Consider the following 27189-nt stretch of genomic DNA (forward strand, 5'->3'; position numbering starts at 1 on the left):
TATATATATACACACACACTTTTTTTCACATTCCCAACCACTGATATCTATATAGACTTCTAACTTATTTTATTTATTTCAAATGTAGCGCATTAGATTAAATAAAAATGAAAATTAATGTAAAAGAACAATAATCAGCATCATTTGCATATACAGGGTTTCACTATGTAAAGCTTATGAATACCTTTAGCAAAATGCACACTGCACACTCATAACACCCTTTTTCAATTGGAGCTTAAAGGACTTCTTGATAAGGAGTTGGTGGTGGTGTGGGTGATATCCAGGGAAGAATTTTACTTTTTATACACAGAGCAACCTGTTGTTCCTGTTTTTTATCACCTTCCTAAAATACACAAACCCTTAGTTGCACCTTCCGAACGTCCTATTATTTCAGTTGTAGGTTCTTTGACCTCTAATTTATCTCCTTTTGTAGATTATTATTAGCAATGTCACATCTCCAGCCTAAAATCACATATCAAGGATACTTTACATATAATTAAATTATTAAAGTGGAATGAAGGTTATGGATTCCCGACACTAGATGTTCAGGCATTATATACAAATATTCCTCATGAAGAAGGAGTAAATGCAACCAAAACCTTCACTGAAACTGATGCTAATATCTCGGGCGGGAGTCGTGAATTTATCCTTAAAGCTATTCTTTTTATTTTGTCACACAATTATTTTTTGTTTGAAAACTATTTTTAATTACAGGTCCTTGGAACGTCGATGAGGACCAGATTAGCTCAGAGTTTTGCAAATCTCTATATGGGCTAATTTGAAGAACAATATATACGGAATGGTCCTTTCGGCGTGAACCTGGTCCTCTATAGCCATTCCATTGATGACCTATTTATTATTTCTAATGGGGGTGTGTATTTAGCACATGAATTTGTGTCCTTTTTGAATCTTAACACTTTTAAAGTAAAGTTTACATGTACTTTTGATTATGCCAGGGTGAATGTCCTGGATATCACCCTCTCCATTTGTGGAATCAAAATAATAATGTTCAATTACAATAAACCTGTACATATGTGTCATTTTTTACACTTTAAGACTGGTAATTACTATCCTTGGATCAAAAAACATTCCGAAAAGTAAAATAGAGAGCCTTAGACGCAATTGTTCTAATGATGAAAAATATCATAGCAATGTTGGATAAATTTAAGGATAGGAAGTATCTGACATTATTGTTAAAAGAAGCTGAAGCTTATGCTTTGACTTTAGATCGTAACCATCTTTTGAACACGAGAGGGAAGAAGAGGATCAAGAATGGCAATATGAGTGACAGGCCTCTAGTTATTTCTACATATAACACAAAATCTCGTCAGATTAAGAATATTATTAATACAAATGTTGGCATTTTGAAACAGGATAATATATTATGTAAGGTTCTGGAAGATAGACCTACCGTTATTGTGAGGAAACGGGGTGCTACTGGACTGAGCACTTTGTATTCATCACCCGTTTCTCATGGTTTAATGTACTTTTTAATCCTTGGCCCAGTCTAAGTATATACACCGGAGCATCAGTGTATTATGTGTATTATTATTTCATGTTATTAGGTACATTTTGCCCTTGCTATTACCTGCGATATTGTATGTAGTATAAATATAAAGAATATTGCCATACTGGGTAAAAATATCAGAACAGCAGCAGTCATTTTGCTTGTGTTAGCTAATGTAAATACCATTTGTCTCAAATGTCCATGGTTATGAGGGGCAGCTGAGATTTGGTTTGTAATCAGAACAATGTCTTTATAAACTAGCTGGCAGCCCATGTTAATTAGCTAGGTCAACAGGTAACCTGAGAGGTAATGAGGTTAGAACTTCTAAATGATATGCAATGTGCCTCCATAGTAATATATTGGTTGAAATAGCATGGGGAAATGTATCAATATGTATTAATATAAATGTTATTGTATCAAAAGGTATCACAGACTTATATTGTGTAACACTGATGATATAATGGGTCAAAAGTCTTATTGTTTTATGTAAGCGTGTAGTGTCATTCCTTGATGTACTATTGTAACCCCATGTGTAGTGTATCCAGCCAAAACAGCTAATTGAGTGAAGCCATTCTATTGTATAATCAAGATAACAGGGACAGTATGTCTAGCAGCTAAAGTGTTTAATGGGAGAGCCCTTCTGTAAAGGGGAGGTTTTGAGACATTTGACCCTACTTCCTGTGTATACAGAAAATGATATAGGGAGAGGAGAATGTCAGGGGAGCTATTCTAGTTTTGAGCATCCTGGTGTACAAGATATCAGTGAAAAGGACTCTGGGCCAGGCATCGTGGTGCCGCTAGAGGAAACCCTACCATGACAGGGGCGGTGTGAGCCAGTATCCCAGGCTGGGGGACACCCTAACTGTTTTGCTAATCGGTAGTGGTAATATTGTGGGAGGATAAGACCCTGACAGAGACAGAGATTATTACTTTGGAGTGCTGACTGCAAGAGGCTGCTGGAGGATACATGCTACCATTTACCCTGTAACTTGTGAACGTCTTGTGGTGTTGTGCTGTCATAATAAAGTCTTATTTTGGATATATTCTGGTCTACCCAAGTGAGTTGAATCCCACAGAGGGTAACTGCCATCCCAGCTAAGGGTGGCATCCTCACAGTTATATTTAAGAAAAATCTGGATCTGAAAAGGATTTTAGCTCCAAGTATGTTAAAATCTAAAGAAGTAACCTTGGGTGACTCATGGATTCCTATATGGCCCAATGGGTGCTTCCGCTGCAATAAGTCTATTTTTATTACATGTAAACATATGTTGAATAAGTCAAAAGGGGTTACATCTAGCTCACTGGAGGCAGAGTTTCCGATTAAGAGTTTCATTAATTGTGACACTGTTTATGAGGTCGATGTGCTCGAGTATAGCTGCAAATTTACAATATGTGGGCAGAAACTCTTTAAAAGCACATTTTCGGGAGCACAGGAGAAATATATTAAATAAAATACTGGTACACAGTGTGTCAAGACACTTTTCCAATGTACATGATGAGAATCCTGAAGGTTTGATACTAACAGGAGTAGAATATATAGGTAATACAATTAGGAGGGGTTATAGGTTCACCAAATGATATCTTAGTGAATTGCCTTTGATCTTGAAACTTGGCACCCTGTGGCCAATGGGGCTCGATGAGGCCTTGGACCATAATTGTCTAAATTAAAAAAAAAAAAATTCTGGAAATATTTTTAAGTAGTTTATTAAATATCCATCCGTATGTGTTTTCTGGTATAATTTTTTTTTTTTTAAGGTTTATGATTTTTATTCTGGTTAGCTATATTTCTTATTTTATATGAGGAACCTAATCCTTAAGGTTGTTTTGAATATATTCCATTTATTTTATTAATTTAATGTTATTAATGTTTTTTAATGTGGATAATTTGGTATTAGAATACCGCATGAATTCAATATGTTTATTATTATTTAATTAATAATCATTTTATAAATTTTTTATCATTATCTTTGGGGTGGGTTTGGTCTTTTTGTGAGGAAAACCAAGGTCACTCTAGAATAATTTAAGTAACGATGTTATAAAACAAATAGTGATTAAATTTTCCCCTTTTTAATAAATAGGAAACCTTTTTGTTGCCTATATTGAACAACATTTATTGTATTATGTGAGAAAGATAAGGCTGGTCTCTTACAATCAAGTTTTAATGTAATTTTACTTGTTTATGCACTTATGAATATATTTTGTTTATTTCTTCATGATAGTGTAAAATGCAATATGTTGTTTTTGTAATATTAGCTTTAGAAACTAAGCTGCTGCATAACTAAGTGGTATCTGATTGAATCATTGCATAGAATGACAACATTTTTTTCAGGCTTTAAATATGGGCTGTCTACCAACTATGACCAGCTTTGAGAAAGACTTGATGCTGTGAGATGAAATGCTTCAGATAAGAGTCATAGGACGCTGGCTCCAGTCTTTTCTTCCAAAAGCACTGCAATACAGGCAGAACTAACCTTCCCTTAACCATTCCCTACCAGACACGGATTGAAGACACACCAGATACTGGCTACCGCGAATACCATACAGGCGACATGACCACGATTACTGTGGACTAGCGAGCAGATGTATATCCCTCCAGAGGGTTGGCACTTAATTTATACGAAGAAGGTTGTTACCTTTTAAAACATCTGGATTTTTCACGGTTGTCTTGCTAAGGAGAGGAACGAAACAATAAGGTTTGAAAACTTTGATGCTGGATACCAATTACATTTAGGAACCTTGTCTCTCTTACTATATTTTTTAAGCTATTATTAAGCACAACACATTTCAAGTTGGGACATTATTCTCCCTAATAAGTGCTACACTTGGATTCCTCAGGAGACTGTTTCTGTATTCAGGTTCATGATGGACTGTGTTTGATTTTATTTGAATTTACAGTGCTGGAATTCAGTCTGGAGTCTTTTTAAATCATCAAGCCCCACTATTCCGCAGTACAGAAAACTCGCTCACATCTGGTCCTGCCCCATTGAAGCTTACGGTCTAAATTCCCTAACATACACACACACAAAGATTAGAGTCAATTTGATAGCAGCCAATTAACCTACCAGTATGTTTTTAGAGTGTGGGAGGAAACCATAGCGTCCGGAGAAAATCAACGCAAACATAGGGAGAACATACAAACTCCATATAGATAAGGTCTAACTCGTGACCCCAGTGCTGTGAGGCAGAAGTGCTAACCACTAAGCCACCATGCTGCTCATTTTTAAATACCATATAGTATATTTTGGTTCTTACGTGGACAATTTTTACTGTGTTTTAATTTTGTATGATTTTTGTTTTGTATGATTATTGTATTTAATTGTTCACTAAATGTGTTTTTAATACAGAGACCTATCTATTTCATATAGAAGTTTGGAATTCCTCATGCAAAATTTTCTATTTGGAGATTTCTCAATCTACACAGCGCTGTTCCTTGTGTGGTTTATTTAGTCCTCAATGCTGTAAAACCAACCCTAGGCTGATGAAAGTAGGGCTGGTGCTTATATGGTGCCCCTTAGGCCCACACTGGAAAACACTAGGGGTTAAATGTATCAAGTTTTGAGTTTCCGGCGGGTTTGAAAAGTGGAGATGTTGCTTACAGCAACCAATTAGATTCCAGCTGTTATGTTGTAAGATGCACTAAATAAATAATAACTAGAATCTGATTGGTTGCTATAGCCAACATCTCCACTTTTCAAAACTGCCCCGAAACTTACAGCTTGATACATTTACTCCTGGGACTCTTCCTGAGCCTCCTGGGCTGTGGTAATTAACAAGACTGGCACCCCTGAGTAGAGGGTAGGGGGTGGAAAAAAGACCACTGAAAATAATGGTCTCCCACCAAGAATACCATCCTTGCACAGAAAAGCACAATGCCTCTTCCATTACATCACACATATTTTTGCAGTTCATTGTATCTGTTTTTTAATGATTTAATTGCACAACTCACATAACAAATTGAATATGCATATGCAACTTCTGATTTACCTACAGATCTAAAGATTACAACAAAAGCAGAATGGAGCTCAAAATGGTTGCAATACAGAGATATGCATGCATAGTGCAGTTTTATAAAAGCACCACTGCCGTTCTTAATCAATATTGCATTCCCAATAAATATACTATTTGCGATACATCAAAGCACATATGTTATATATATATATATATATATATATATATATATATATATATATATATATATTTATACACACATACATACACATATATAATGCACATCATTGCAAGATACTCTATTCAATTATCTTGAGCCAGACTGACAAAGGGGGACACGTGTGTGTGTGTGCGTAGAGATGTAAACAAAACAAAATATATACATAAAATATAACCTGCAAATGTAAGTGTTGTGTCAGTCAATAACAGTATTTAACTAAAAGCTACAGTAGTCCTGCATTGCTTGTTATGAGCGTTTTTAAGACTAATACAAAGAAATGAGACCTGTACCATATATATAAAAAAAAACACAGCGAAGAAAAACTGCAAACCTTAATATGTGCTATGTAAACAAGTGCTAATGTTATGCATAGCCATTTAAACTAACATAACAGTCTTAGAAATGCTGTCTTATGCTCTGAAGTAAATCTGTTCCTTGGGTGTAAGAAGATTAGTAGTGGTATAATCACATATTATACTATAACAATGTTCTGACAGCGTAAGAGACCCAGAAGTAATATAAAACACTGAATGAAAAACAAACAGCAGGCAGAATCATTAAAGGAGACTAGAGAAAAAACCCCATAAATGTAGCTCTCTTGACACAAACCATCTCCAGGAAAGACAATACTGTATTTACCGTAATAAGTGTTTGAAAACAGAAGTCTGAAATAAAATGTGGCACCCTGTATATCAGCAGTGATGATGATGATAAATTGGTTGGGTAGCTTAATATTAACAATTTAATTGTAAAAACTTCCCTTATACATGCCCCTGCTCCTTATTTCTATCAACTTTTTACCATACATGCCAACTTTTGAGATCTCCCTTCTGGGAGGGGAGAGCTCACTGGCGATTTTTGATGGCGTGGCCAAGCGGGACACATTACTTGGCCCCGTCCCTAATGTGTCACAGTTAGTTTAGCTTATTAGAGCGGGGGTAGGACCGCGATGACGCGTGAACCACGTCACTAAGCCCCACCGCTACCAGTCAACTAACTGAACGGGTCAGGAATCGGGAGGTTGCTCTGTTCTCCAGGGAGGACTCCCAGAAATTTGTGAGTCTCCCGAAATGTCCGGGAGAAAAAGGCAACTATGCTTTTTACTCAGTTATCACAAAGACTCCTACAAGCTTGACCAAGGGGTATTCCCAAAAAACGTTTGGGTCATTGTATATTTAATTTCCCTAAATAAAGTTGACTGTCAAATAATTGCCCTTTTAAAATATACATTATGCAATAAATATGATATGTTTCAAATCCATAAGGCTAACACCAACATATGAAAGCAGGTGATTGATTTACTGAAAAAGCATGGTCTGCAAAGTGTTTTATTTAATGAAAAAGCAGCCTTTCCAGTAAATTAATTGCAATAATATAAGAACACTGTTTTGAATTAAAAAAATGCACACGATAATCTGTTTAGTGAGACTGTTTCATGGATTGTGTCAGCACAAAGAACACATTTCATATATTATTGATACATTATTTATACTTATTGGTAAAGAAACATTAAAATGAAATACAAAAATACCCAAATGCATGTTTTTATTGTGAAATGCAATTACAATAGCTTAAGTAGAATTAGGGCTAATATAAAATATTTACAGATAAGGTGTATTATCAGTTTGGAACATTAAGGTAAAAGTTGTGCTCTAGGGATCAATTTTGCAAGTCTTAGAAAGTAAGACAAGTCTATCAAAAACCTCAAGTATAAGTAAGCTATCTATTATTATTAACATTATCCATCTTTTTAAGTTACACAGGAGAAGATCGCACACTGGGAGGAAAGAATGATAAAGCTGCACATGCATTTGGTAATTCAAAGTGAAGCCTACAAATGAGACGTCTCATTAGCTGGAGCAGATGGATAAAAATTAAAGGCTGAATCGCCAACTTTTAATTTCCCAGTAGCCAGGAAGAGCTTGGAGTCTTGCAGAGTACGACTGTTGAAAAACCAACATGAAAAGATTTTCTCCATCTGTCATAACACATGCCGGAGTGAAATACAACTACCTCCCACTGTCCTTTCTTCTGTAAATGGCAGGGATATGCAGAATTTGTATTAAACACATGAATATACCACTGCACTTATATATAATAATGTAAACTGTTTTTGCATCAAGACAGTTGGGACAATTAAGATATTATACACAGATTCTAGAAAAATTTCCCGCAATCACTCCTGTCTGCAAGTACAAAAACACAGGTACCGTTTAACAAAACTGTATATCTAAGAGTTGAATAATTTGTACTTAAATTTGAAGTCGCAAGTATTCAATAATTTGCTTTTACTGATTGCTCGTACCTGCCAGGTTAACATATTTTGTAAAATGCTGCATCATTTTTACTAACACTGTCTTTTCTAAATCTAGCTTTTTGCTGGTGGAGGATACAATTTGGGGTGATGTGCCGCGTAATGCCTCCGGGACAGTGGATGAAGGCACTCTGCAGCAATGTATCCACTCATTTTCAACAGGAAAATGAGCAGAGATTCCTTACCATAAAAAGAGGCAATGTGTGGAGTCGGACATCGCGGTGATGTCAAGCAGCAAATCACTCTGAATCGAGTCCCGCTCATTAAAATATGAAGCCTGAACTGCAAAACAGTGCACAAAGATAGCAGTCATGCGTCCGGAAACAAATTTGGTTCCCCTTTAAGGGTTTGTGTAAATGGACGCATTGCAGTAGCACTATGATATCAATAGGGGAAAAAACACAGCAGATGTATTGACTCTGGGTCCTATAAGTCCATCAGATCTTCTATAATATTTGATATCAATATTCTCGTTAGAAAAAAACCTGTTAAAATTCTAGGGTACATTTGTGGGTTTGCAGTAATAATCTAAAAGTAATTTTGGGAAGAAACATGTTTTTTCTCATTCCTGCAATTTCTCCCCCTTACAAACCCCATAAAATAAAAATGCATTCATTACTGTGTGCTATCAAATAAAAGCACAATATGTTACAAAACAAAAAAACCTACAGCATAAAACATACAAAACTTATTCTTAAGGGACGAAAATGATCTGGGGCCTGAGTCATTAAGGATCTTGAGAAACTTCTTATTTCAGACTCCTGAACAAAACCATGTTACAATGCAAGGGGTGCAAATTAGCATTCTGTTTTGCACATAAGTTAAATACTGCCAGCTTTTTCATGTAGCACACAAATATCAACTTTAAATTTCAGTGTACAAATAAGCTATCAAGCTATCAAGTATTTATGTGCAAAACAGAATGCTAATTTGCTCCCCTTGCATTGTAACATGGTTTTGTCCAGGAGACTTAAATAAGAAGTTTCTCAAGTTAAGATCCTTAATGAATCAGGCCCCTGATCATTAAGTTAAATAATGAAACTAATATCATAAATTAAACACACAAACATCTATTTTTGAATAATACATAATAAAAATACCTGCAATTTTACCAAATACTTTTTTAAAAAAAAAGAAATTCAACATGAATTTTTTTCTCTCTTTTTTATGTGCTCATTGTGTTGGTTATATTCTATTCCCAGTGTCTCTCACTGCTGATGGGTGCAGGAATACTATGTGTTTCCCATTTAGCAGATCTATGTTGAACAAGTTTCCTAAACAAGATAGGCGAGAACGGCAGCAACAGCACAAGCAAGGTCAGCTCTACAAAGGGATAATATTGGTAGAATACATAGCAATGGAATTTCCATACACTGTAGAAGGGTCACAGAGCTAAAAAGGAGACGTGTATAATATAGAAAATAATTGCTATTAATGGTATGATGTTGATATATCTCTCAGAAGTTTCAGATTTAAGAGAATTGAAAGGGCTAGAGTAATCAACTGTCAAATTAAGACTCAGCGCTACAAAAATTGCAATTCATTGTTTTTGATGTGTGTCAATAAATTTGAACAGCAGCATGTATTTAATGTTAGACATTCATAAAATCAATGTTCTTACTATAACTGAAGTTTAAAAAAGCCATTTTTTCTCAAAATATAATAGTTATAATTCTATTCCCACTCTTCAACATAAGTGTGATCTATAAACATAATCATAATCGTTCTACAAAGTAGAAACTACAAAATAATTTAACTTTAACCACTCTTCAATCTCTACTCCATTATTTTCCATTGTCTACATGTTTTCTGTGCATGCAATAAGCATATCCACGATATTTATCAGACAGATATTGTTTATCAATATCAGACTGTCAAATAAAACAACAACAAAAAATCTCTCAGCATAAACTCTCCTAACATGTATTTATTTTTATCTCATTATATCTAAAACAGTTTATTTCTATAAATTTTTAGTACTTCAAAAACAGAAGATAAAAGAGAGTGAGCGTTACGTAAAATTGTTTGATATCTTATTCAAGTACATAATGATGTCTTCTATCCCCTTTACTGCCAAGAGCATGTGGTATTCACCCTGCAGATACACCCTGTAAATGCAAACGGTGAAAAAAAAACACTTGAACTCAGCAGTGTACATGTTTCCAGCAAGAAAGGAAATACTGATCACTAGGCACTGGTGGAGCCATCGATGAGATGATGTCACAGAATGTCTGGTGTGCAGAGATCTCTTTTGCTGCTATTGGTAAAAGGCTTCCCTTGTTTGAAAGAGGGAAGTCCCCTCATTTAAAGTAAACAGTGGTAGACAGTATATATGCAGTCTTGCACATAGAAAAAACAAAACATAAAAAAATAAAGTGTAAAAGACGACCTTAAACTATTCAGCAAGGTATGGTAATCCATGTTGTGCAAATATTTTCCAAAGATGTATTTGGTAGACTTATGAAAAATCTGGGCCTAGGAGGCTAGAGCGACATTTTCAGGCACCTACCCAAATGTTGTCATGGGGCCCAGCTATGCACTGTTCCCACTCTGGTACAGACATGTAATATGCCAATATAAAGATGCACAGCTACATCCTTCATCAAATGCATCTACATAACATAACACCATTAACAACATTTTTATAATTTATAATGATATTGACATTAGGATACACATTTCAATATACAGTACAGTGTGTAATAAAACATTTTTACTATTTTTATATCCCCATTATAAATTTCTAAGCCCAGATTAGAGATAGATTCAGTCCCAACATTTAATACTATTTAAGTGAACTACTGCTGCTGACCTCTGTAATAGGCACTTTACATTATAAGATTCAATGCAAACCAGCAGTCGCGTTCAGTTAATTTTACGGCTTCTCTAAAGAACCTGGCACTAAATTAACTTACAGCCATGGCCCTATCCTGCCTTTAAAATAATGCTTTACTAAGTACTTCATGCAGAAAATAAATCATGGCACCTGCCTGCTGCTTTTATCAGCAGTAAAGATAAGAGCTTTGTAGTGCCACTGCATATACACTGATTATACAGTTATATGTTTATTAAACTATTTATTTCAGTCTCATATACATATATTGTGTATGTGTTGGGCATATAACCCCTCCCTCTTGACTACCCTTCCTATTAGCTGCTGGAGGCTATATATTAATAAACATAAAATACATATTTTACAATGTGAACAGAAAACATATTTCAGGACCCAATTCCAAGTTAGCTTTCTACAGAAATATATTTTCTTCATCATATGTAACAAGGCATTAAATGTGAAGGATTCTCTTATGTTCTATTCATCCTATTAGTACATCAATGTGCTATTACTTCCAAGTCACTGAAAGCATGTGCTAAAATCAAGAAGCAGTGACAAATTAGATTATTTCCAGCACAGGGTAATTACATCGTTAATATGTATAGTACATCATAAATCAAGTCACTTTATATTTACATGTTTAGCTACAATATAAAGACCTATATTGTCAGGACACAGCAAACACATATTTGCAATTCAGTATAATAAATTCAAACTGCAATTAAAACTTTATACACATTTACATTAAAGGGAGTTACCACCTTCAATGAATTTTAGTTCATAATTAGCTGACTGTACATGCTTTCTGCAGCTTTTACATAATTCCTTTATTTTTCTCTCTCATTTCTTTAACCTTTATGTCAGACAGGCAACATTTTTGTTACTTATATTTGCTATGTACAAGGCATTATCACTTGAGCATTATAAACTTTTAATATATGTATAAATGTCTGCAAAAATAATACCTCTACAAAGAGTTATGATGCCTGTGGCTTATAATTGATGAGTTCTGATGTCATCAGTGTTCAAAAGGATAACTGTGTCATTTAAGGAATAATGCACTCCCTGTAGATCAATGCAGATATTAAAAGTAGCGTTGGGAATTCTCTGACCTGCATAAAAACACACAGCCTACAGGCTTGTGGCTTTATACAGTTGCATAACTCCTCGTTAACTTATACAGTCCATGTCATTTATTATGATTATTATCACATTATCCAATAAAGAATATGCAACAAAATTGAATAATATATTGTCAAACAAAAGTTATGGAAAATACATCTATTATTCCATTATTATATAGAGATCAACTGAAGCCAGGGCCAGGGCAACTAGTGTGCTATGTAGCAGAAGTGGGAATGATTTGGTACATCTAGCCACATCACATTCACAAACTAAACTGCAATATATACAAATCAACATAAACTAAAAGCAATACTCTCTCTTCATAACTTTAGTTTAAGACAAAGGATACAATTTGCATTATAGTAAGGGTGGTGTTCAGATAAGGTGAACTACAGCAGCGTTAATACATTTCAACACACAGTTATTCAGAAAATATGTGTTTTGGTAAGCAAGGGTGAAATTACAAATAGGAAGTGCTGAAATACAGATAAGTTTATTAACAACTTGCGTTGCTAAACAAAAAGGAGGAATGCCATGAATTTTACATGTAAGCAAACATATTTTAAATCTGGAGTGAATCAGTGCAAATCACAAAATCATACCTGTCTGCCAGCTTTGATCTCTTTAAGAACATTCTCATAACAGACCTCTTCCATGTCATGGAGTTGCTGAGTCTATAAAATAAAAAGAAACAAAGTAACAAACATATTTTCAATGAATGCATTAATAAATATTACATTTCATGTCTGTATTTTAGGGCAAGTATATGCAACGGCATTGATGAGTATGTGACCAGCTTAACTTGATTTGAAGAAGTTTCATCTTCTAAAATTTAATTTGGCTGTATATTACATTGGCTTTATAAAATAAAGAACGTTCCTGTTTCACCTGTCCAACTATACAGAGAATTACAAATCAATGAAGGAAATAAGGAAATATATTAACGGAGCTCATGCAGGGAGTCAGACTGTTGTAACAGACAAAATATATCTGATTAATTTCACATGGCTCCAGCTGGAAAGGTATGCAGATAATATATACACTATATATATATGTATATATATATATATATATATATATATATATATATATATATATATATATACACACATACATACACACTCCAGGTAGAATATTCTGCTGTATATATAATAAACCTATTCCTAGACAAGTTTTAAAGCTACCCTTATCTACAGCACAATATGAAACCAGAACATGGCAAAGATAACAATACCCTTCACGGTTGCCTCACACCTGTATAACAGAGTAGGCTGCTCACTCTGTTATACAGGTGCATTGTCCCTCTCCACTCCTATTACTATTCCAAAGCCAAGAGTGGAGACATGACCGCACACGGTTATGCCTTAATAGTCTGAATCAATATTTTTCACACACAGGTAAGGATGAAAACACAATACATGTATCTGATATAGATATATACAGTATTTTCTTTTTTTGTACACAGATTATTTTTTTTGTTAAGCCTTGAAAATCTTAGAAATAAGACATTGCTTTAGACTTTGGTTACTGCTTCAATCAAATACAAATCTATAAACATCTGTACTTACTGTATATTATTTGGAGTTATGAATTTTCTTTATTCTTCCTATCTCCATCTTTAGCCTTAATATACACTATGTGGACAAAAGTATTTGGCTACACCTGTTAAGTATTGAATTGAGAAGTTTCAATCAGACCCGTTCCCAGAGGTGTATAAAATCAAGCACCTAGCTATGCAGTCTCAATTTGCAAACATATGTGATACAAAATGGGTTGTTCTGAAGAGCTCAGTGACTTCAAGCATGGTTCTGCCACCTTTGCAATAAAGACGGTTCGTGAAATTTCATCCCTGCTGGATATTCCACAGTCAACTGTAAGTGATATCGTTAGAAAGTGGAAGCATTTTAATCAAATTTAAGTGGTTTGTCATTTAAGAAATAGGCTAGCTTATGCATGCATGCGATGTGACATACTTCAGAAACGCACCAATGAAGGGGGTGGACTGGATGTTTAAAATATTTAGCTATCAGTGTTTTAGCTGCTGCCAGTAAGAGATAAGTTTTTGACTATGCACACTTACATCCTGTGAAGGTCTCGAGAGTAGGAAACACCAGGGGTCTTTCCATACTTGTTGTTCCAGGAGTGCATGTAGCATTATGTACAGAACTTTTCGTTGACAAGTCTACCAGGTGTTATTCCTCTATGGCCACATCCATGCCAGTAGTTGGGATTGACTGTTGTAAACATTTTAGAGAGTCTGCCAGAAATATAATACCATCTACTGTAGAGTTTGTATACAGTTTCTTTGATACAAGTGGAAATAGAGCTTGTGGCAATTTCTTCTCTGGCCACTTCCTAGCCTGATTTGTCAGGTGGGAAGCCCAAATTTCTCTCCCACACTCACTCATGACAACCTCTGAGGGGCATATTTACTAAACTTTTGAATTATCTTATGCCTATACAATCTGTTAACTGATGTAACCCTTGACTCCCAGGGGTATATTTACTAAACTGTGGGTTTGAAAAGGTGGAGATGTTGCCTATAGCAACCAATCAGATTCTACCTGTCATTGTAGAGTGTACTAAATAAATGATAGCTAGAATCTTATTGGTTGCTATAGGCAACATCTTCACTTTTTCAAACCTGCAGTTTAGTGAATATACCCCTGGTAGTCAAAGGTTACATCAATTAACATATTGCATAGGCATAAGATCATTCCAGTCCATTGAGGAATACATTCAAATGGAGTTGGGTCTAGCAGAACATCTACTGGTGAGAGAGACATAAGAAAATGTCTCATCTGGACAAAAAAAAAAGTAGATGTAAAGGAGGGGAACTTGTGGTGAATATCTTAGAGAGATGGCCAATGTCTCTGGACAGGCAGGTTATTAACAAATCTAATAGGTGTTGTGAGGGCATTGTGTCATAGGGGGGGGGGGGGGAATAAAGGTAGCGAATGTCTCACATTTTTAGCCACCAACTTTAATTCATTAATTGGAATTTATATAAACAATGAATTCAACAGTAAACTTTTTTAAACTTTGCCCTTTTTCACACAAAACTCCCAAATCAGATCATAATTTTTTCATTTATCAACTTGATTTTAATAATATATACTACAACAAACATATGAAAACAGATATTTTCATATTCTGAGATTAGTTTCACTTTACATTTTGTAACAGGTTTAGTTATAATGGAAACAACTTTACATTTTCTTTCAATGTACAAAAGTGAAATATTATATTACATTTTTAAATGTGCTTGCTTCCTTCTGATAACAATACAATAAGTTCAGATGAACTCTGTATTTTTAGGGTTATAAAATATGCATGATATTACATGCGAGCAGTAATGTGATCGAGAAATAAAGTCATATTTTTTAATCTTCAAAACATATTTCTCTAATATAGTATGTTATAATTACTCTTTTAGGAAAGAATTAGGGGGGAGTTAGAGCCTGAGCAGAAGGTAAAAATCGGGAAGGCAAGATTAAGGGTTGGTTCGAATACACTCAAACCTGAGTGACATAATTTTTCTTCATAAAAGGATACTTGTATGAGCTGTCCTACATGTATTCCTTTGATACCTGAAATGTGGTGTTATTTGGCAGTAGACTGCTATCATATGGGTGTCACCGGTTACTAATCATTACTCATTGATCAAGTTTTGCAGAACAGAGATCATTTAACAGAGGTACAAATTTCTGGTGGTAAAATCATAAAGTTCTGATTTAACTTCATTTGTGAAACGTGAGAAAATGAGAAATTTTGTAAATTCTCACAGTTTTGAAAATTTCATTCATCTCTAGGCGGCGCCTATATAATTTTTTCTGGATCATTGTTGGAAGGATTAATGCTGTTACTAGAATTTGGTAGCCAATTTTAAACCACCACATTTTGTTGTATGTCTGGCAAGACTCTGACTGATTACAAGATTGACCATGTTTAGAACACTGCAAGCGATTGAGTTTAAAAGCCTGCCAATATTTTAAATAGAAGGAGGAGGAGGAGATGGTCCCACCCTTATGGGCATACCAAAATTATGAAGGGAAGGATTGCCCTAAAAAAATACAGTCAAGTATATTACACATTATGATCCTATGGAGATATGTAAAATCTCATGTTGTTATGGGTTAGGGTTGATTTTCTATATGAAGTATTAATAAAGTCTAGTCAAACGTCATCATCATCAATTTATATTGCGCCACAAATTCCGCAGCACTGTACAGAGAACTCACATCAGTCCCTGTCCCAATAGAGCTTACAGTCTAAATTCCCTAACACATACACAGACAGACTACTCAAAGTGTGAGAGCCTGTAACAAGGTGAACCTGGATACTACCAATGGTGGGTCATACCACTCGAGTCTAATCAATGCAAATGAATGAATTGCTCACTTGAGCTGAACAATACCTTGCATTGCTACTTCCGAAACCACAGATACAATGCAGAAGTATGCATTGTAAAAACTACAACTTGCATGTAAACATTAGTCAGTATAACTTGTAGCAGGTTAGTTACTGTTAGCTATATGGCCTGTCCTTTAGCGGAGTTAGACAACTGTCCGGGGAGTATAAACAATAGTTATTATTAAAATATCAATAGCAACCAGCATACACATATTTAAAAACTTAATTTTTTTAAACAGAAAAACTGAGCCTCAAATATTAGCGTAAGGAATATTTTTTATTTTTTTTTAAATTTAAGTTTTATTGGGTTTTTACACACAAATACAGGTTATACATGTACATCCAACAAAATGGCATGGTACGTTATTGACGCTGAAAAAATGACATCCTGGCACCAGTCCAAAATGTACTCAGAAAACTATAAAAGAGATATGTCAAACCCTTACACATACCTGCTAAATAACCTTATAAAACAATAACATATAGACTAAGACAAAGGAAAAGAAGGGAAAGGGGAACCACATTAGGGGGGGTCTAGCAAAATTCCTCAATTAAGCTTCAGTTTAGTTTAAAGCTCTGTACACCTAGTAGGTTATGTATGCACACGACGTGCCCAAATGGTCCATATAACCAAGCCAGCCCTTGGGTACAAAAATGGGGGGATCCAACAACTCAATCAGTCAAATTTGAAATTGGGGACTCTGGAGAGTCCAGAAGTTTAAACCATGGAACCCATGTAGCATAATACAATTCAAACGAGTCTTTGGTTGACAGTTGCATCTCATCCATGATCCTATAGTGTTCCAATCTATTAGACCAGTCCTTAATACTCGGAGGTGTGGTTGATCTCCATTTCACTGGGATTACTACCTTCGCTGCCGAGATAATAAATTTTAAAATAGATTTTTTTAAAACTTGATAGGGGCATATCAACTTTATTTAACAGCCAGAACACCGGAGTATTGGGTATGTTTTGACCTAGCAACTTCCGCGTGGTGCTCACCACCCGGGACCAAAACGTTTGCAACACGGGGCAGTCCCACCAGATGTGCAAAAGAGAACCAGAACCCTGGTTACATCTCCAACAAGTATCCGGCACCCCGCAGAAGGCCTTCGCCAGCTACGCCGGGCATCTTTACCACCTGGTAATTACCTTATAGTGGGTTTCTAGGATTGAAACATTGGGAGAGCATGCGTGAGCTGCCTGAAATATTTTAGACCAATCTGCCTCTTGTAACTCAACCCCTAAATCTCTCTCCCACTCCTTGGTAAATTTTAGAGGGAATACGAATAGATGTTCTACCAGAAGCTTATATATGATTGAAAGGGAATGTGAGGGACCTGATGACCTGAAACAAAGAGATTCAAACACCGTTAAATTCCTAGAAGTGTGTTGTTTCGGGAGACCCTGTGACAGCAGGTGTTTAATCCGTAGGTATCTCCAGATCTCTGCATTAGGTAAATCCCATTTGGATTGCATCTCTGTGAATGAGAGAACCCCCATTGCACCCACCAACTGGTCGACACGATGGATCCCTGCCTGGGACCACTGTTTGAAAGCTAGCGGGGTAATCCCCGGAGGGAACATTGGGTTATTACATAATGGGGTCAGTGGGGAAATTGGAGAGGAGATACATAGGAGGGCTCTAAGCTTAGACCATTTCGCTAACGTGGGACCTAAAGTAGGATGAGCAAACTTAGGAATACTGGATAGCCAGAGTAATGTGTCAGCCGGGGATTCCAGAGAAAACGACTCAATTTCCACCCATTGTTTTGACCCGACCCTACTACACATCTCCATTATTCTAACCAAAATTGCTGCATCATAATAAGAGGAGAAGTTGCAGTCCACCCAAGTGTCTTCGTCTAAATAATATTTCATGCTTAAATCTAGGGCGTCTCCCACCCCACACAAATTCGCGCACCGTTCGTTGGATGCCCTAAAACCATGAGTCCGGCACGTGGATCGGTAAAGTCTGAATGAGATATAAAAGACAGGGAAGGACATTCATTTTTATTATATTGACCCGGCCTATCCAAGTAAAATTCTTACTCTGCCACTCCCTCAAGTCAGCTCGGACCCTCCCCAAAAGTGGTCTGAAATTGAGCTCATAAAGACAAGTGAGGTCACAAGGGATTATCACCCCCAGGTATTTTAATTGGGAAGGGTGCCAAATGAAAGGAAAAGCAAGTTTCAGCCCCTCTATCACTGAGGCTGGGGTCTTAATATTCATAGCCACCGACTTACTATAGTTAATTTTAAAATTAGATAACATGCCAAACTTTTGAAACTCACTGACCAAATTTGGTAAAGAAACAACTGGATTGGAGACAATGGCTAAAAGGTCGTCTGCGAATAAGGCGAGTTTATGCTCTTTCTTGCCAACTTGTAGGCCTGAGATATTTGGGTTGGCCCTGATAGCTCCTGCCAACGCCTCCATACACAACACACAAATAAGTGGTGAGAGCGGACATCCCTGTCTCGTGTCGTTGTCCAACACGATCGGCTCCGACAAGTCTCCATTTATTTTAATCCGAGCCGTAGGTTGTCGGTAGAGTGCCAGAATTCTGTGAAGACCAACCGGTCCCAGACCCAGGTGCTAAAGGATCCCTCTCATAAAAGGCCAACTTACGCGATCAAAAGCCTTCTCTGCATCGTTGGACAAAGGCATTGACGATGTTGCTGAACGAGAAGCCATGTGAATCAGGTCTATCACCTTGGTGGTGTTGTCCCGAGCCCCTCGACCTGGGACAAAGCCCACTTGATCTGCGTGAACAATTTCTGGGAGTAGCATTTTTAATCTATTTGCAATAAGTTTTGCATACAGCTTGATATCCACATTAAGCAAGGAGATAGGAATATAGCTCGCGCATTGGGAGGGGTCCTTTCCCTCTTTAGGGATCACAGTTATGTGTGCTTCTAAGCTCTGGGAGGAGAAAAAAGTATCTCTGGAAATCGCATTGAAGGCCGACACCATCAGGGGTATCAACTTGTCTTTAAAGGACTTGTAGTAAGCAATGGAAAAGCCATCAGGGCCTGGACTTTTACCCCCAGGTGTAGATTTGATAGCCTCCCTTAGTTCCCCCTCGGTGAAGGGTTGCTCTAGTATGTCAATGTCTGGGCTTGAAAGAATAGGAAAACCCACCTCCTTTAGATATGTCGAGATCCGAGCTGAATGAGTGGAGCCGTCTGCACAACCAACCTGGGTCTCAAGATTATATAATTTGGTATAGTAAGTGTGAAAAGCACTGGCTATGTCTGAGGTCAGCTTACAGTCTCGGTCTTTACCATCTTTAATTGATGCAATATAGGCCCTTGCTCATTGTTTGCGCAAGGCCCTTGCTAACATAGAGCACGGCCTATTACCCCACCGAAAGAAACGATGTCTGCACCTACTAAAGTCTAATTTGACTTTATCGTTTAAAAGTTTGTTAAGTGCCGACCTAGTCTCAGTCAGCTTATTTAACAGGTCATTGGTCGCATAGGATTTATGTGCCGTCTCCAAATCTCTAATCTGCTGTAATAATTGATCCCGTCGAGCCGTACGTTCTCTCTTAACACGGGAGCCCAATTCGATGAGTTTCCCCCTCATGACACACTTATGTGCCTCCCAGATAGTAATTCTGGACACCTCAGGAGTATCATTATCTGTGATATAGTCATCTAATGCTGCGGCGAATTGATCTCTATAAGTTGTGTTTTGCAGGAGAGACTCATTAAGGCGCCAGGTGCACTTTTTGGTCATGGATTGAGTGAGCTGGAAAGTTATTGAAATCGGAGCGTGGTCTGACCAAGTTATTTGGCCAATGGATGATGCTAAGAGGTAAGGAAGGGCCATATGTGAAAGAAACAGATAGTCAATTCGTGAGTAAACATTATGTGGATGGGAGAATAAAGAGTAATCTCTTTCTCCAGGGTGCTGAAGGTGCCATGTGTCGACCAGTTGGTGTTCATGAAACACTCGTCTGACCTTACAGTGTTGAGATCTACGCAATGTCGACCGATCATTAGAGGTGTCAAGTTCTGGTTGCAGGGTCCAATTGAGATCTCCTCCTACAATCAGAGTTCCCTCTGCTAGCTCTGCAACTTTATCAAAAACCTGATATATAAACGGTGGTTGACCCTGATTAGGCAAGTATAAATTGACAAAGGTATACATTACATCAAACAAGCTGCATTTAATCAGGAATGCTCTTCCTTCAACAAGGCAAAATTTTTGGATGTTCGTAAAAGGGAGTCTCTTAGAGAACAAAGTAGCGACACCCAGAGTCTTACCCTCGCTATTATTACTGAAATAAGTATTAGTATAGAAGCTGTCTGAGAGCCGGGGGGCCATTCCTTGCGTAAAATGTGTCTCTTGGATGAAAACTACATCCGCTCCCATATTTCTCATTTCTTTTAATGCCCGTGATCTTTTCTCAGGGAGATTAAGACCCTTAGCATTAATTGAGACCAATATGAGTTGAGCTGTCATGGGGGATCTACATATATCGGAAGAGCACCTCTGATGTCAAACAAACAAACATATTGAATCAGCAGTTGTAAGTACCAGGTAAACCTGAGCTTAGAGAGTAATGAGAGGATTGTAAGAGTTGACATTACCAGGAGGACTAGGGAAGGAAAGCCACACGAGGAAAAAAAAACCAATACAGACACAGACAAACCTAATGACATATAAAGACATAACAGATAACACACAATTAAACCGCTCCAGGGAAACGGGAGAGGAGGAGCCACTCCTATCTCTCGGAATTCTTGTTGCGGTGTGGGGAGAAAAGGGGGGTTAGCAACAGTAACTAGCAGAACATCCTATAAAGTAGCAAACATTATAAGAACTTTCAAAACAGAATCGGTATCAATACCAATATTAGTAACTAAAGCACCGTAAATCTTGTGGTTAGAATATCCTCCGACCCAGACAAGTCCTGAGCTCCAACTTGCCAAAGAAACGCTTGAAGCACAAAGCTTCTGTGCCTAATAACGATCCGGGTACACATCTGACTATAGCAATTTAGGTGATCGTCTACAAGCCTATGTAAAGACATGGAGAGAAAAGGTAAAGCGTAGGAGTTCCTCATTCCCATGTCCTGGTCACCAGATAGAGATCCACACAGGTAAACTGAGATGGACAATCTCGTGCAGAAAGGGGAGGCTGTACCACAAGTTTTATGGTTGAGGGTACCTCCAGTAGGAATCGCCCAAAAATTTCAACAAACCAGAGAAGAAACTTGAGAAACCAACACTTTTCTTAGCGCAGTGTCAGGACAAAAGCTGGGTACATATCCTTTGGTAGCCATTTCTGCGCACATCCTCAGATAGAAGAAAAGTCAGACAGCAAGGCAGGCATGGTGGCCCATTCCTCCAGTATCCCGGCTACCAGAAGGAGACTAGTATAAGTAGGTTAAAGAAAGGCCGTGCAGCCCAACAAAAATAAAGGTATCAGTATCGTGCCGTCCCCGGCTAGCTGAGTGGCTAGTTGACTCAGAGATTCCCTGATCACATTGAGTACAGGAAAGAGGTATCTCCAGCTAAAGCATCAAATTATGTGCCCAAAGACTCCAGGGGATCCAGCCTTCTTCTCCTGGAACTTCCCACAGTTTGCCAGGAATCTGGACCTGTCGGCTGCAGTCTGGCGAAATGTTGTTGCCATTCCAGCAGCGGCATCGCCTGTATTCCCAGTTGCGAACAAAACGGATTGATATCTTGAGGAGATCTCAGAAACTTGGTCTTTCCATTATTGGACACTTGTAAGTTAAAGGGAAAACCCCATCGATATTTAATGTTCTTGGCCCGAAGTACATCAGTTAAAGGTTTAATCATACGACGCATCTGCAAGGTATTCCAGGAGAGATCCTGAAAGATTTGAAGCCTGTTTCCGTCATACTCTATGCCATCCAGCTTTCTCGATTTTTGGAGAATCGCTTCCCTCTGTACGTAATAGTGCAAGCGACAGATCACGTCAGATGGGGAGCCTCTTGGTTTCAGGGCTCTGTGAGCTCTATCAAATTGAATACTTGTAGAGAGATCCTGCTCAAGAATCCCGTTGAAGACTTTAGAAAGAAAGGCAATTAGATCTCGTGTGGGTATTTCTTCAGGGATTCCACGAATACGCAGGTTATTCCTATGGCCTCCACTCTACTCTATAGCAAAAGAAAATTTTGAGCCTGTCGAGCTACAGTGTCACTGAGAAGATCATGCCGAGCCGTAGACTCATATTTAAAGTCCTCTAATGTGGAAATTTTAGACGAGAGACGAGATAACTCCGCTTGTAGAGTGGCGACCTCTTTTTTAACAGTATCTTTAAGACTGGATTCCAGTAACTCAAAGTCTTTCTTAGAGGGAAGCTCAGTCTTTGTTGGTAGAGATTTGACTAATTGTAGAATCGCCCCAATCTCTTGACTGGTGCTCACAGGGCATTCACTAGATGAGGAGTCAGTTGGGGAAGCCATTTCTGCAACCTTAGGTGCTTCAGGCGAAGATGGTGGGCTATTATCTTGTTCTGAAGGAGCGACTGTAGGATGTAGATATTGCCGTAGATCTTGACGTCTAGGAGTTTCCGCAGATGTTCCGGGTTTCCGCTTAGACTGGCTTTTCTTATCTTTGCCCATTAGATAGATGCACCACGGTCAACAAGTGGAAAGTGGAGATACAGAGATTAAGCTTAGATTTATTATAAACCGGTGATCTGCTTTGTCACATGTTACTTCCCCCCAGTGGATGGATCACTCAGCCATTTAGCCAAGTCGCAATACAGTATAGATAGCCCTTGTGGAAAGACAATGCACCATTTTTAGAAACATGGTCGAAACTGGATGAGCCAACTCGCCCCAGTGTGCGCAGGGTGCCCGCCATAGATATAACCCAATGAGGCACTCTGCACTCTTGAATCCGTCAGCCTGATGTATACTGGAAGAGAGTTTTATGATCTACTATAGCAGAGCCTGCACCCAATGAGATTCACCACAAGGTGGCGACAGAGACACACTTTTAAAGCTGTAAGAATCAGTGGCACTGTAATGTCTGCCTTAGTGGGTAAATAAAGCACATAGACGTACACTGACCAGGGGAGCCAACTGCCCGAAAGGAGATTCCAGCGGAGTATTGATGACTTATAATGGCCTGTCACTCCTCACTCACCAGCAGACCTCAGGGCCAGGAACCACAAGCAGACCAACCAGATCGCCAACTACTGGGTCTCAACAGGCACAAGTCTCACATATAGGCAGAGCGCCCTGATAGATTCCACTGCATCGATGTTCTCTATCCCCAGCAAGGACCCCGGGACCCGCGACCGGAAGTGCGGGAGCCGGTGACTTCCGGTTTCGCGGCCGGAGCAACTTCCACACCAGCAGCGCCACCGCCTGTAGTCCGCTTACCCCGCCGTGAGATGCAGTCTTTCCAGGAGACAGGTAAGTGCTGGTTGATGGATTTGTTGGGCAGCCGGTGGTATTTCTCCCTGTAGCAGAAGGACGTTTGCTGGGGCGATGAGATGGAGCTGGTCACTATCAATATCCAGGGGTCTCAAGTGTAGAGGCAATCCCCAATGGCCTCCCGTGACCTATCTGGTGCTCCGATGGGCCTCAGCGCAACCGCTCAGTGCCGAGTCAGGCGCAGTTGTTTCTATCAGTCCCAGTAGGCCCCAAGCCAGAAGGTGCTGTGTACGGTCTCCCCGGGCACCACAAACACACCTGGAGGGAGCGAGAGCATACCCATCCGCATCAGCCAGGCTCACAAGGTAGTCAAGGTGCTCAGAACCTCCGTTAAAGTTTGATTTTTTTCACCATCAAAGAGGAGCACATTAAACTTGCGACTAGCCAATATGGCCACCAAGCCACGCCCCCAGCCTAAGGAATATTTATAACCTTCCCAAATGTTTTGTTGACTAGCTAAACCAATAATTGTAAATAGCATTTTTAAACTTATCATTTTGACATTGAGGACTGAACACCCAAGTGAGGTAGCAGATACAAAGGGCTGAGGCTAACTGGGAGAAGGAAGTCTGGCAACTCATACTATTTCTAGCACCACATGAGTATTTCAATCTTTGTCAATCACTTATTGTGTCTGGTATAATTTGTCCAAGATTCAATGAAAAAGAAAATTAGTTTAGATCAAGTTAGCTTTTATAACATGGCAGTCTTTTTCTAAGCAAATACATTCCACAAAAAACCATGTCCTCTTTGTCGAAGTCAGCAAATTGGATTAAGACATTTCAATTGTCCGGTTCATTCGCTGAAGAGATCGCACATTGCATACTCTAGTTAGTGATGTTAGGGAATAAATGTTTAAAGTGATACCAACTGTAAAATGCAAATAGACTAGTTGAAACTGGATTCTTGGTGGGAAAGTCGGAGCACATCCCCTGGAGAGAAGACCCCCACCTTTGGATATTTTGGTTTGAACTGGCCTATGACCTGCAGTACACTAGACCTTCCTGAAGCCTGGACCAATAGAAGCAAGCCACATCATCTGCATTGTTTTACTGTATTTCTGACTGCATATAAGCAGGGGCTCTGGGCTTAGTGACCAGTCTTCTTTGACCACAGCCTTCAGACCTGAATGACTGTTCACTGGATCCAGAGCACCTGCGATAAGTAACGACTGTACTTGTTTTATGTCGCATCATTAATCTGCTACTTTTGGATAATAAATTACTTTGTGCTTTGGAAACACAAACCGAGATTCAACAATCGTTATTGGATAGCGACAAAACGTGCATAACATCTTAGACATATAGCCTGCAGTAAATAAGGGTGGGGTACGAAGTAACGACAGTGAAAATTCCGACAACATTGAAATAGAGAATAAAATGGGGAACAGGATTATATTATATTACTTAAAAATATGAAAAAAAATAAAAATCTGGTACCACCGTATAAACATTATTATCTATATCGCTGCCAATAGTGTTTGTACCAAGCACCCCCACGACTTTGTTGTAGTATTTTTTTAGTAAGGCATGTAGATTAGACAGCCGGCGGGTCCTCTCATTGCCCCCTTAATGTCGCAAATGTATGAGTTGCCAGTCATACAGGCTGCATTTTGTGGTGTTGCTATTTATCTGAGGGATGTCGAAAATCATTGATGTAATTTTTTAGGTAAGTCTGTGTTTTTGATATGTCGCTATAAGCCCATTCGACAATTTATTGTCCATTTCAATGCTGTCGGAATTCTTGTTATCGTAAATTTGACAATCACTGGTAAATAATACCAAAAACAAACCCATTTATTTACTTTAGAACATACTGTACCATATGTAATAATACCAAACTATTTTAGTAGTAGCATGTTGTGTCTAAACCAAACCATAGCAGACTACATGGTCAAGTTTGCTGTTCTTTGCACACGTCGTAAAAGCAAGGTCAGCTTTCAAAGATACAATTAAGCAACCAACGACATGTCTTTATCGAGCTATTCATTTTAATTCAAATGTGCAGCCAAATCACAATGTGTAAGGATAATTAAGGAGAAGCAATGGAAGTTTTTATAGACAGACACTTGATACAATTAATGACGGTTAGAATATGCACAATGCAATAAGTACCATATGGCAAATTATCCTTTTGAGTATAAACTTGAAACCCCTCCCTTCAGTTAGCAGGTATCTCTCTTTACAGAAAAGGAGATAAGGCTATTTTAACTCTTACAACTAGCAGTGCATGTCAGAGAAACGAGAGCAGCATGTAAGCATTTTTATAGGAAGCAAACACTGTTTTGAATTGGTGCACCCAATATCAAGACTAAATAGACTTGCAATATGTATGTGACAGGTAAAAAGAAATTTCATGATGGAAAATGAGACAATAATGTTATCAGATGCAATTGCACTTTCAAACCAACTCATTTTATTGGATACCTGATTCTTGGTGTCATATTGCACTGGCTGAGTTATCAAATTATTCTGAATACTTCGGGTAAATGAATCTAGGAATAGCTTAGAAAATGTTTTGTTCTTCAAAATGTTATTTACAAGAAAACATATAATAAAGCAAAAAGCGAAAAATGTTGCAAAGGCATGATTCATGACATAAAAGACGTCAAATAATAAGTAACTAAAATAATTCAGTGAATAGTTCATGAATATTTGTAGATTTTATTACTTTTTAAAGGAACCATAAACCATTGGATTATAATAGTTCATTAAAGTATAAATATAAAAAATGGTAGTGGAAAAAGAGCTTTGTGACATTAAAGCAAGAGGAAGATGGTTTGAAAATAAACAAGGACTGCTTATTTTAAACACAGGTAAAAAAATTGGAAGCATCTGAAAGAAACGGACATAATAATTAACAAAGAATGATTTTCAGCTAAATTACCAAGTGTATGTGCAGATAATAACATTTATACTTGCCTTGTTGGTTGACTTTATTCCAATAAATGTCTGTCCAAGAGGAACAGGTCGAAATCGTCCATCAAAGTAGAAAAGGCCAATAAAAGGATTGACATGAAGAAATGAAGCCACATCTAGGTAGTTAGGAAGAGTAGCAGATAGGCCCAAGATCCTAATCATACTCTGTGTTGATTCCACCTTAAATAGTGACAAAGGGAATATGTTAAGAATTTATAAAGATTCTAAATCAGATATAGATAAACATAGCATTTAAAAGGGATAAATTAGAAAAAGCATTTTAATAGTTATAAGGTTTGCTTTGTATTTTACATAAAAATTCAACTTGTATTGCAAGAAATTTGCTGGCATGTTTATGACATTCTAGGAAGTTTTCAATCATTATAGGGTACTTAATCAATGTATTTTTGAGAATATTAATACTGTTATGTCAATGAACATGTGACCATCCGATCCTACGACTGGCCGAGTCACAATAAA

The 27189-nt window shown here is 37.8% G+C and overlaps 1 protein-coding gene across 1 annotated transcript in view; it reads right to left on the minus strand.

The window, feature by feature from the left end:
- Positions 1–27189, minus strand: part of ASCC3 (activating signal cointegrator 1 complex subunit 3) — a 605262-nt gene that overhangs the window by 345725 nt on the left and 232348 nt on the right. Inside the window, exons 12-13 of the mRNA XM_075202837.1 lie at positions 26713–26889; positions 12550–12621 (exon numbers count right to left, since the gene is read on the minus strand). Of these exons, the coding sequence (XP_075058938.1) occupies positions 12550–12621; positions 26713–26889 (249 nt within the window). The remainder of the gene's footprint in view (positions 1–12549; positions 12622–26712; positions 26890–27189) is intronic.

This window comes from Mixophyes fleayi, chromosome 3 (assembly GCF_038048845.1).
Source record: "Mixophyes fleayi isolate aMixFle1 chromosome 3, aMixFle1.hap1, whole genome shotgun sequence".
NCBI lineage: Eukaryota > Metazoa > Chordata > Amphibia > Anura > Limnodynastidae > Mixophyes > Mixophyes fleayi.